A 12,993-nucleotide genomic window follows, 5' to 3' on the forward strand; every position below is an offset into this window, starting at 1 on the left:
CAGAACCGCAATCTTTAATTCTCTGTCATTTAAGTCACATATTTCCATATCTTTAAGTTCATTTTTCTGGAGACTTTTCACTTTCTTTCTGAGCTGTCTTGTTGCCTAGGTTATTCATGGCAATTAATGATTTATTATTTCTCTTCCTAGACATCTGCAGGAGTGGGTTCTGCAACAGGTTGTTAGGAAGAGGTCTTTCTTTTGTTTTCCAGTACATGTTTGTAGACTGTTTTATTTTCTCTCTGACTGCAGCCTTTTTTTCTCTCTCACATTGTAGTGTTATGTGTTCTCTGCACTATTGCAGCTTCTCACACAATGGGGGGGATTCACTGCAAGGTGGGCTTCTCCTCTGTTAACAGTTTTCCTGGGTCATAGGGCACCACATCCCTGTGGAGATGCAGAGAGCTTTTGAAGTTCCAAAGCTCTTTCTGCACCAGATTCAGAGCCTGTGTGTTTCAGCAGTTCTGTTTACTCCTGCAGGGATCCACCCAGATAGGTGGGGACAGGGGCAGGGTGAGGTGTGAGAGGTTGCCCAGAGCAATGGTGGCAACCACCACTACAGCCGGTGCTGCTTCCCCAGCTCCCTCCCCTTTGCCGGAACTAGTTGGGCTGCAAGTCTGTGTCTGCGGACCACGGTTCTTAGAACTGCAAATATTCTGTTCTTTTGAATGTGATACTGCTACTTTTCCGCTTCTAGCACTGGGCAGGTGGGGGCAGGGCAAGCTCTGGGAGGGTAGGGAGGGGGTGGCTAGTCTCAGTGCCTATGGCTTCCATTCTCTGTGGCAGTGAGGGCTTAAACAACTGTTTCAGCCTTCTTCCCTCAGTCTTTGCTCCGAGGTCTCTGCCGTGAGTGTTGGGTTCAGCCGTGTTATATGTTGTCCCCTCAGCCCTGTGGGCCATAAGCGGAGCCCTAGCAGTCCGAGTTCTTCTATTCTCCCGCAGCTGCGGTAGTTCCGGAATGCAGCGAGCTCGGAGCACTGAGCTAGGTCTGCGTCCTGTGCCCGCCCGGTTCCGTCTCCGCACTTCTCCCTTTCCTCCTCCTCTGCTCGGGCAATTTGCCCACCTTTAGGTGAATTCAGTAGTGGGCCTCTTCGTCTTGCCTATCTCCTGTGCAGGGAGTCCTCTGTGGAGTTATTGTTGTTCGATTAGTTGTAAAGTCCAGGGGAGCTTTACAGAGGCTCACCTCACGCCGCCATTTTGATGACGTCGCCTCTATTTTATTTCTTTCCGCTCTGATTTTTATTATTTCCTTCCTTCCACTCACTTTGGGCTTTGTTTGCTCTTCTTTTTCAAGTTCCTTTAGGTGTAAGATTACATTGTTTGAGGTTTTTCTCGTTTCTTGAAGTACGCCTGTATCACTGTAAACTTTCCTCTTAGAACTGCTTTTGCTGTGTCCCATAGATTTTTGGAATGTTGTGTTTCCATTTTCATTTGTTTCAAGATATTTTTTTATTTCCTCTTTAATTTTCTTTTTTCACCCATTGGTTCTCTAGTAGTATTTTTTTTAGCCTCCACGTGTTTGTGTTTTTTTCTAGTTTTGTTACTGTAATTGATTTCTAGATTCATAGTGTTGTGGTTGGAAATGATGCTTGATGTTTCAGTCTTCTTAAATTTATTGACACTTTTTGTGGCCTAACGTGATCTATCCTGGACAGTGTTCCATGTGCACTTGAAAAGAATGTGTATTCTGCCGGTTTTAGATGGAATGTTTCATATATATGTATATATATGTTTCATGTATATATATATATAAATATATATATTTCATTATATATATGTTATATATATTATGAAACAATCATAATATATATGTTATATATATTATGAAACATGTTTCATAATATAGATATATTAGTGTATATAATGTTTCATATATATTAAGATTTTTACTAAAATATAGTTAACATACAGTATTATATTAGTTTCAGGTATACACCATAGTTATTCAACATTTATATACCTAATGAAGTGATCACCCTGAAAAATCCAGCAACGATCTGACACCGTACTATGCTATCACAATATTATTGACTTTATTCCCTGTGCTGTACATTACATCCCCATGACTTATTTTATACTTGGAAAGTTGAACCTCTTGTTATGCTTTACCTTTTCCCCCCTCTTTTAATTTTTAAATTACAGTTGACATTTAATATTATTTTATATTAATTTCAGGTATACAGCACAGTGGTTAGACATTTATATAATTTAAAAGTGAGCCCCCTGACTAGTTTAGTTCTCACCTGGCACTATACATAGTTATTACCATATTATTGACTATATTCCAAATGCTTTATATCCTCATGATATTTTGTAACTACCAATTTGTACTTCTTAATCCCTTCATCTTTTTCACCCTGCCCCCAACCCTCCTCCCATCGATCACCCCAATAAATCTAGTACCCATCTGACACGATACATAGTTATTACCATATTATTGACTATATTCCTTATGTTATACACTACATCCCCATGTGTATATTTATTAATTCCATCTGGTTAATGTGTCATTTAAGATCAGTGTTTCCTTGTTTATTTTCTGTTGGATGATCTATCATTTTAAGTGGGCTGTTAAAGTCCCTACTATTATTGTAATACTATCAGTCTCTCCCTTTTTGTCAGTTAATATTTGTTTTATGTGCTTAGTGCTCTATGTTGGGTACATAGATGCATACAAGTGATGTATCCTCATGTTGGATCAATCCTTTTATCATTATATAATGCCCTTCTTTGTCTCTTCTTGCAGTCTTTGTTTTAAAGTCTATTTTGTGTGATATTAGTTAGCTACTGCAACTTACTTTTCATTTCCATTTTCTTGAAATACCTTTTTTCCATCCCTTTACTATTTGTGTCTTTAGTTCTGAAGTGAATGTCTTGTAGGCAGCATATATATGGGTCTCACATTATTCTTAATTATATGTATAAAGTGTTTATATGTGTGTGAAAATTAATATATATAAGAAGAAAAAGACCTGGAAAGATACACACCGAAGTGTATCTTTTTATCTGTATTTTCTAATGTTTATTTAAAAAAATTTTTTTATAATTAGGAAATAAAGTTTCTTTTTGAGAGGACTATAAACTTGGTTTCATTTAATACTGTATTTTAAATATGATTGCTTGTTTTAGATACTCAGAATTTTTGAGCTGGAAAGGACCAGTTGTCAATCATGTCTGATATGTCCTCCGAGGTTTATGGATACAGAAACTGAAAAGCAGAAGTGCTAAAGTGCTTTGCTCCAAGGTCATGTAGACTAGTAGAAGATTCATCTAGAGCAGGACATTATCTCAATATCAGAAAGCAAGGAAAGCTTGAGAACATTTAAAATAGCTTTGTGATTGTTTTAACCCTAGGAATTACTAAAAATACTCTTTAAAAATACCTGAATAGAAATTAATTCACTCTTTTACAAATGTTTATTGAGTACATTTATCACCCACACTTGGGATTTTTAATGGAATAGCAAATATTTCTAGATTGTAAAGAATGTATCAGGTTATAAAGGATGAATTCGAATATAAAGGATATGTAAAGAATTATCAAGGATATTTTCTCAAATTTGACATCTGGGAGACCCGAGGTTGTATTAATGATAAAAACTAAGATTTATTGGCTACATATAATGTGCTAAGCACAGTTTTATGCATTTTAGATTTATTATCACTCTCAACAACTTCATAAGGTGTGTCTTGTTACTTATATTTTATATTGGGGAAATCAAAGCACAAAGAAGCTATGAAATTGCTAAAGTCATCTGGCCAACAAGTAGAAGAGTAACAATTTGAACTTGATCTGAATTACTTCAGAGCCGATGATCTTAATTACTATTCTGTGTCTGCAGAACGATAGAAGCCGTATAGCCTATGCTGTTTTCTATACCATGTTTCCTTTCTAAATAAGAATTGAGTCTAGGTCAGATATGTACACAAGAAAATTAGTTAGCATAAAAATAAGGGGCCACGTCACATTAGGCAGTTAATAAGGACAGATTTAGTAGTTTAAATGAAAAAAAGTGCTTTTTATATTTTCAGTTTTCTTATTGTTGTACCTTATTAGTTATAAGCATGACCTTTAGACTAAGACCCTGGTTCAAATTCTGGCTTCACTATTTCCTAGTTTTATACTTACGTGGGCAGGTCAAAGGTCAGGAAATAGAAACTGCTGTTTGTTGTTGATTTGGATAACCGGTGGTGATAGCTGCATTTGTTTTTCTTTTTTTGATCAGGTGGATTTGTTTAAAAAGAGTCTTCTGTTGATTCCTATTCACCTGGAAGTCCACTGGTCTCTCATTACTGTGACACTCTCTAATCGAATTATTTCATTTTATGATTCCCAAGGCATTCATTTTAAGTTTTGTGTAGAGGTAAGTTAATGTACTACCTATTTTTTCATTTATCTTGTGATTGATCAAATAATATCTTAGCTCTTCGAGCTAGAACAGCAGAAGTCAATACCACAGAGGATCAGTTTGTTATAAAACCCCTCTGAAATGTTGGCAGAGAAAAGGACTACAAGAGGAATCTCCAGGTGGGGAGAGGGAGCTGTCTGTGATCTGGATCTCTCTCTAAGATGCGTACCTTATTTGGATTTTGCCTTTTCCTTCATTTTGAATGTGGATAGAAATCATTTTCCATGGTTTCTATTAGAACTGAAATTTGCTTTTATCTTCAAAAATAACTTCTGTAGAACGAATTATAACCAAGACAACCAGCTGGCAAAACATGGTTCAACAATGGTGGGATACAAAGCAAGAAAATTCAGTAGTTTTCTTAGTTTTCCTGCACTAGCAGGAACCAGTTAGAAAACCTACTGAAAACAGAAAAATTCCATTTATAAATGCAACAAAGATGTAAATTACCCAGAAATATACCCTAGCAAAAAAAATGTGGAAGTATTTTAAGATGAAAACTCTATAAAGTATTTAAAGGAAATCTAAATACACAGAAAGATAGGCAGACTCAATATTGGGAAGAGATAAATTCTCCTCAAACTAATATATACCAATTTCTGTCCTAATCCATTTCCCAACAGAATTTTGAATGAAATCTGATAAGCTCATCCAGAATTCATTTTGTAGAATTCATGTGCATGAACAGCTAAAACAGTTTTGAAGTAGAATAGTGAAGAAGGAATACTTGGTCTACTAGATGTCAAACCATATCACAAAGTTTTAATAATTAAAACTATGTTTATATTTACTTAGGATATTGGTGGTATAGCATAGACGAGCTAGAAACAACTCTTGTAGATGTAGGAACTTAGTATATGATAAAATTGGGAAAGAACAGGCTATTCAGTATATGCCATTGGGAAAATTAGTTGTCTATTTGGAAAAGTAAGATATGGATCCTTCACATTATTTAGAAAAACAAATTCCAGATAGAATAATGACTTAAATATAAAACACAAAACTGCAAAAGTTAGAATAAAATATATAAGGTGTTATGTTCTTAGTGTAGGGAAGGCATTCTCACACAGAACCAAAAAAGCAAAAGACATAAAGGAACAGATTGATAAATTTGACCATATCATAATTTAAAACCTCTGTACGCCATAAAGTTAAAAGACAAGGGATAGACTTGGAGAAAATGTTTGTGACATAGTCACTATAAAGAACTCCTACAAATGAATAAGAAAAAGAAGGATCTAATAGAAATGGATAAAGGATAAAATAAATAATTTTAGGAAAAATAACCATTAAACACATGGAGAGATGCTCAGCCTTTCCAGAAATATGGAAATGCAAATACTGCCCCATTTTTTGCCTATTGTATTAGGAAAAGTTTGATGTTATTCAGGTGTTTACGTGGGTGTAAGGAAACAGGGAGTCTCATGTTTTTCTGGTGGAATATATTAATTGATACAGCCACTTGGACATTTGCAATTCTCCTCAGTTCTAAGTGCCTTATAAATATAAAAGATGCCTATCTTATTGCACGTCAGTTCTATTTCTTTGTGTCTACTCTGTAAAAAGATATACATACAAGGATATATACATACAAAGATGGGCATGCACCAGTATGTTCATTGCAGCATTGTTGATTATAGTGAAAAATCAGAACAACCTAAATTAAGCTCTACTAACAGATTATCGAAATACATACTCTATAGTATAGTCATACTATTAAACTGACCATTGCAGTTAAAAAGAATATAGTGGATCTCCATTGTTCTAACATGGAAAGATCTCCAAGACATACTGAGTTTTAAAAAGCAAGTTGCAAAATGATGCAATATAACATATTTATAGAAATAAAATACATACATATGTATGTGTATATATATGTGTGTCTATACATACACACATTTGTGTATATACACATGCATACATCTACTCCACTTTCGGGGGTTAATTACATTCATGTAACCTCTGATTTCACCCTTGGAAGAGTTGTGCAGAGAGACATGCATAGAGAGGTTGAGGGCATAAGGGAAACTTTGAAACTCCAGTAGGGTTCATCTTGGTAGAGATTTCAGCAGTGGACTTTATTTAATATCCACAATGGGTTTAAGTGTAACTCTAGAAACTGAATGATACCTTAACCTGCAGCTCTCAAAAATATGGGGTATATCTAAAGGTGGACTGTTTTTCATTTATTTTATTATTAATGATTTCTGCCACGGGTTCCCTCCCTTTGCTGAGCATTGGCAGTAATTTTTAATTTTCAAATTGAGCAGGAGGCCTTACTGCTGAAAAAGGCTGACCATCTAAGTTCTTATTAAAACATGTATCAGTGTCCACAGTCTTAAATGTGTCCTTGAGTACAGAGGGTCTGGGGCCCTGTTAACATGAAGTCAGAGGTCTGAAATAAAGTTCCAGCTTTAAACTCCGTCATGCAAAAGACAGAACAATGGTGGGGCCACAGCCTCCTCTTTTGCTTCTGTCTGCTGTGGGAAGGTTCTATTTTTCACCAACTGATGGAACACAGCATCTGTGTTGTGGTTTCTTTTTAACCAGAATATAAGAAAGTATTTGCTGACTGAAGCCAGAGAAAAAAATAGACCTGAATTTCTTCAGGGTTGGCAGACTGCTGTTACAAAGGTACGTATGTGATAAAAATGAAAACCCAGACATGTTGGGGTTGGAATTATCTAAGGGGTGGGCGTCTTTAAAAGCATTTCTAGACTGGTGACGAAGATACCAACAGAGACAGAGCTTGGATGCTGCAGGGAGGATAAATCTGAGTATTCATCGTCTGGCTGCTCAGTTTCCCAGTGCTTGCTGGGAACAAATAAATTCAGTCATTTCATCCCTGGGGCAGCTGTTAATGATACCGTTCATTGACATTAATGTTAATGTTCATTAACATCGAAAAAAAATTTATACCTATATGTAAAACTTTTGATGGCACCTGCCTCTTGTCTCATGGCTGTTATTTCCAGATGACCCACATAGACCCAGAGAAATACTGAAGTGGCTGTTTGGATCTACTTAGGGAGCAAGTGCACTAGGCTACTTTCCAGTGGCCTGAGTGCTGCAGTGTGAACACAGTCTGGAAGCAGCACTATGTTTGGCCTATAGACATTTAAAGCTGTGTGTGGGGCAGAGGGCCAGACATAGCCTCTCAGTCCTGTTACAGATATCTGTGTCTTACATTTTACAGTCACAGCTTTTTTGTTTTCAAAGTGTTTTTGCTTCATGATCTCATTTGATCCTTATAGCCTATGAGGTTGGTAGGCCATTTAGGGATAAGCATCATCTTTATTATATAGATGAGAAAACTGAAGCCTAGGTGTGACCTTCCACAGAGGCCATCAAAGCTATTGGTATGGTCGGGCCCTTGAACTCAGGTCTGTCTGGATCATTGACAGTGTTAAAGAGGCAGAGTCTTGAAACAAGCCTTTAACCCAAACCCAAAGAGACGAGATTTATTGGTTCATCCTTGAACTAAACCAAATGCTAAATTTTAAACTTAAATTTTATGTTTTAAGTAACCTAGTATATTTGAACTTGTGAATTTTCTGAATGTACCCAACTAGAATATCCAAGTATTCTCCTAAATTTAGTGAAGATCTTTCATATTCCCACTTTAGGCAGAATACAGTAACTATTTCTTTTGAAAAAAATACTGTTTACAACTTCTTTCAAAGAATAGGACAGAGTTGTATACTGTGAAAGGAACCAGGAACACTGCTAAGCAGCATTGTTGGTAAGTATTCAGAGCCCAGGCATTTGTTCTCTGATCCACAATTCCAGTGTTAGTGAATTCACAGAAAAACTAATGATCCAAATGAAAGTTGTAAAATAGTGTTTTATTTGATTTCCCATTTCTCATATTTAGGTAAAATGTTCTACTAATATAAATTGTGGTTGATTGATAGATCTTTTCATGTGGCCAGATGCCTCCATAAAATCAAACACTTTAAATACCAGAGGTATATACCAGCTGTCATGGATAGAGACAAGTTTCCTGTCTCTTGCTCATTTTTCCATAAAAACAAATTTTCTTGAGAAGCACTTGGTCTTATTTTAACGATCATTTTGTTTTTCCCCTTAGTGTATTCCACAACAGAAAAATGACAGTGACTGTGGAGTGTTTGTGCTCCAGGTAAAGAAATTTCCCCCCACAATTTACAATGTGTGAATTAAATTTGTTGGGTTTAAAGAGGAGAGATGGGAGTCCCTATGATACATACATAGTACTGGGTAGTTAACAAAGTACTTTTCCTTCCTCTCTTCCTTTGTTGTTGAGCAGCAGTAGTTTCTGCATTTTCAGATGTTATCATTAGGAAGAACCACCTTCGAAGGCCAAGAATGAATAATTGGTATTATCTGTGTCTTATCAGAGGTTATTAGTAAGTCACACTGGAGACTGATCTGAATTTGTCTGTATCGTAGACCCTTGGCATTTGCAGAATTAACTATATATTTTTAATCATTGGCACATGGTCTTTAGCCATAGAGTAAAACTATTTAGATTTTAAATAATGGCTACATTCAAAAACTGTGCTTTCTCATGCTGTAGGTTCCCTTAGTGGTCTAAAAGACTTGAAACATTTGTTATACATTATATTTATAAAGGAAATTATAGTACGTGAATTTAGAGAATAGCGAAGATCTTGGAAGATGAGCTCACTCATATGACTCATGAATATCTGGGGTTTTTAAATAAATCCAAGTTCTCACTTAGAGGCCACCTTAGGTCTAGCTGCAGTCTCAGCAGGTTGCTTCTGGAGAAGAATTAGGGCCTCTTCATCAGCTTCAGTTTCTCACAGTATTAAGTGCGGAGGGAGGGGAGATCTCAGGCCATATACTTGCCTGGAAAATTGACTATAATTTGGAGGTAAATGTTTTAAAACACTGCATTTTATAACAAGTTTAAATGACATTTAAAATGCCGCCTTAGACCCTATCCTATTAGTTCTGCATCTGGTAAAACACAATGAACTGGTACATAACTTCACGTGACATTTAAATGTTTCTGGAACCTTTGCAGTACTGCAAGTGCCTCGCCTTAGAGCAGCCTTTCCAGTTTTCCCAAGAAGACATGCCCCGAGTACGGAAGAGGATTTACAAGGAGCTGTGTGAGTGCCGGCTCATGGACTGAAACTCAGCAAGGCTGGGAAGTCTGACCAAGTGGGAGCAGGTGGTTTGTTACTTGAATCTCCAAACACTTATTTGAATTTTTACAGATATTTCAGATCAGTGGTGTTGGGCCACTATTGTTACCTCAAATTTATTTGTAGCCCTTATTCATTTCTCTAGCTACCATGTACTATTTTTTAATGTTCAGTTCGGTTTCATTTTTAATTTTATGGATTCCACGTGTCCCCCCCCATATTTAATATTTATTATCCAAACGCATGCATATAGACAGAGCATGCAGAGTATTAAAAAAAAAAAAAAAAAGCCTAGTAGATTTGGTGCAGCTTTTGAAACTTAGTTAGATGTGAATTGAATACAGGTTTAAAATTTAATCCCAGAACCTAAAAATGAGGAATGTTTTTTATACAACGTAACAGAATAGTAGGTGTTTCCTGGGCATAAAGAGTAGGTAGGAGTGGTTCTGACAAAGCCAGTCCTGTTTTACCAGCAGCACCTTTCACTGACTTCCCTCTTTGAGGCTTTGAGCGTGAGTTGCATTCCTTTTGAAGGGTGAGAAGAGGCTATAAACTGACTGGTACGTTCTATTTATGGAGGCACACTTGTAAGTACAGTGCCTGCTTTGGGAAGAGTTGATTAAAGTATGAGAAAAAGACAACAATCTTGAGGATCCAGTTATTTTAATCTTAGCACATGAGAGATTTCACTGTTGGTTTTAAAGAATTGATAATAAATGCCTACATCTTATAAAGGCTTTTGCTAGAACATTGAATTCCTTGGATTTTCTGTTTGTGACCCATTAAAAAACTTATTATCTATCAAACAAGTGGTCAAATGAGAATTCAGCCTAGGAGTAATCTGCAAGTTGACACTTACCTTGTGTTGTCTCTCATAAGAAATTAAGATTTGCCAGATACCTTTCTGAAACATAAACATTCAAAACTGAAGACTGGCTTCAGGTCTTTTGAAGTGGATGGGGAGCAGAGGAAAGGTAATAGGGAAGACTTGATTCCTCAGGAGTACAGCAAACGTTACTAGTTTTTTTCCCTCTTACCTCTTTAGTGATCTCAGCAACATATAGGGCTCCTCATTTGGTCTCCGCTTGACCAACCCTGAGACTCTAAGTCCTTTTTTTGCTTCTGTGAACCTCATTTTCTGGGGAAAGGCAGAAGTGGCCCTATCCTTACATTTAGCTGCATTAGGATTAATGTAATGGATCTTGATTGCATCTTTAATCTGGCCTTTTGTGATATTAGAAAGGAAAGGAAATGAGATGCATGTTAAACTACCCAATTATCTTTTCCAAACCGGGGCAGGCAAAACAACATGTATGTATATAAGAAACTCAGAGGCTTGTACAGAAAAATACCAAGTAAATGGCAGAAGATACTTGGATTTATGCCTAGTTAGGTGTTAAAAATGAAAAGCTAAAATGTGCAGTGTGACTTGGCCATAAGGTAAGGCTGACTGCCAGCAGGTGAAGGTGGAGTCAGACGTGTTTACATGCAGTGTTCCTGTCCCCAGACATTCCAAGCACCAACATCAGTGTTTACATTGTAAACAGCCCAGCACTTTCCTCCGTCCCCCAGACTCAAACTCCTTAGAATACAACCAGGTCAGTATTTCTTACTGTGCTTCAAGTCCTTAAAAAGACTGAGATTAGAGGCACTTTATGCTGCTACAGATAGGGTTGTGTCAGCATTAGGAAAGAAAATTTAAAGTGGGGAGGATGTCTTGAGGCTTTCAGACATAAGTATTGAGAATGAGATTTTTCAAATGTGTGTGAGACATTTGCTTTTTTTTTTTTTTTTTTTTTTTTGTAGCTATACAAAGTAGCCAGTAACTAGGCAGTGGATTCAAAATGTCTTCTTCTTTAGAGCTCCATATCTCACTTACTGCATCAGGCATACAGAAGAGAAAAAAAGAACTATGTTCTGGCAAGAATCTTACTGCCCAGAGCTTGAGTTGCCATTTCCTCCCATCACAGAAATGGTTGTCTCAGTGCTGAGGCACACAGGGCTGTGCAGAGAACCAGAACTGAGCTGTCTAAGGCGTTTCTCTTTCACTTCCAGCTTTAGGGGACACCCTGAGGTGCATTGCTCAGCATGCTTTAGCCTACATGTCAAATATTTTAAGTCTGGTTAGTATTTATATTCGTGAAACTTGATTTTAGCACACATAGTCACTTTCGCCTCTCGTGATTAGGTATAAACCTCTATTTAGCCCAAGTCCTCCATTAGAATGGCCTTTGTCCTAATGTTTGTAATAACTGCTTCCTTGCAACAAAGACATTTTTGAAATATAGTTTGGGCTGTTGGTGGAAGAGATGGACATTGTTTCACTGTCACTAGTTTGGCACTTAATTGTTGCCCACACGGTGGGCAGACATTATGCTTTTGGGATTGTGTGCAGGCCTTGTGCAAACTAAAAGCTACTTATGATGTCTCTTTAAGTTGCCCAGTCCTCTCCATCAGCAAACTTACCAGTCTGTAGTTGCTTCTTTCCAGTCTTGTTTTTTTCCCCCCTATTTTTGTTAAATTTATAGTAATAAATGTAGACTTAATTCAACTTTTAGTAAGATCTCTCAAGAATCGTAGAGAACCAACATTCTCTTAAGGAAAGGAACCTCTTAAGGGAAAAGAGCACTTGAGAACAAAAATTTTTGGTTTTGCGTTGTATTTTCTATTTATCACTGAATACGAGTAACACTGGTCATCTTGAATTCATAGTTGGAACCAAACAGTAACAGACCTAACTGGGACACAGCCAGCACTAGCCTAAGTTGAGTGGCCCTTTTTCTTTGCAATTGTGGTTCACTGCTTACCTGGGCTGAGAGAGAGAACTGGGAGCTCTGGGTGAATCAGACCCTAAGGCGAGGAAGTGTATTAATAGTGTGAATTAGACACATTGACTACCTGCTCTGATTAATGGTGGTAAGAAACCGCACTAATCAGCCGTTATAAAGCACATACTTTACGTGCTGGCTCTGCCTCCTGGCCTGTAGACAGTGAAGAAGACCTGGGGAATACCATCAGAGAACTGCTAATTGTATTTGGGTATGACAAAAGCAGCCATAGACAAGCTGTTCACTTATGTGGTACCTTTTGGTCAGAAAAAGAATTTATTTAAAGATTGTGATCATGTAAAATTACTCAAACCTTCTAGCAAAAATATTTTTTTGAAAAATAAACTAAATGCCTTTATAAATGTGTGTTCTCTTTTACTGAATAACATGTACTGTTTGGTGAGTAGTAGTTTTTCCCAGTGACATTCCAATCATGACACGGCTCATTTATGAACAGTGACCAGTGCAGGCTCTAAGCAGGCTACCCTTAAACAGCGTTGTCCAAGAGAATTTTCTGCAGCAATAGAAATGTTATTTTGCATCAACTACTACAACAGCTACATGTGGCTGCTGAGCATCTGAAATATGGCTAATGTAACTGAA

General features: G+C 37.0%; 1 protein-coding gene across 4 annotated transcripts in view; it reads left to right on the forward strand.

The window, feature by feature from the left end:
• Positions 1–12,200, forward strand: part of SENP5 (SUMO specific peptidase 5) — a 44,253-nt gene extending 32,053 nt beyond the window's left edge. For 3 of the 4 annotated variants that reach the window (XM_033126167.1, XM_033126159.1, XM_033126172.1), the window contains 4 exons: positions 4,227–4,364; positions 6,960–7,043; positions 8,500–8,550; positions 9,439–9,745. In XM_033126167.1, coding sequence (XP_032982058.1) covers positions 4,227–4,364; positions 6,960–7,043; positions 8,500–8,550; positions 9,439–9,549 — 384 coding nt within the window. In that variant the 3' untranslated portion in view covers positions 9,550–9,745. Of the gene's footprint in view, positions 1–4,226; positions 4,365–6,959; positions 7,044–8,499; positions 8,551–9,438 lie in introns of all 4 variants that reach the window. The other variant, XM_033126183.1, reaches the window with a different exon arrangement.
• The last annotated feature ends 793 nt before the right edge of the window (positions 12,201–12,993 follow it).

Source organism: Rhinolophus ferrumequinum, chromosome 2, assembly GCF_004115265.2.
Source record: "Rhinolophus ferrumequinum isolate MPI-CBG mRhiFer1 chromosome 2, mRhiFer1_v1.p, whole genome shotgun sequence".
NCBI classification, from domain to species: Eukaryota; Metazoa; Chordata; class Mammalia; order Chiroptera; family Rhinolophidae; genus Rhinolophus; species Rhinolophus ferrumequinum.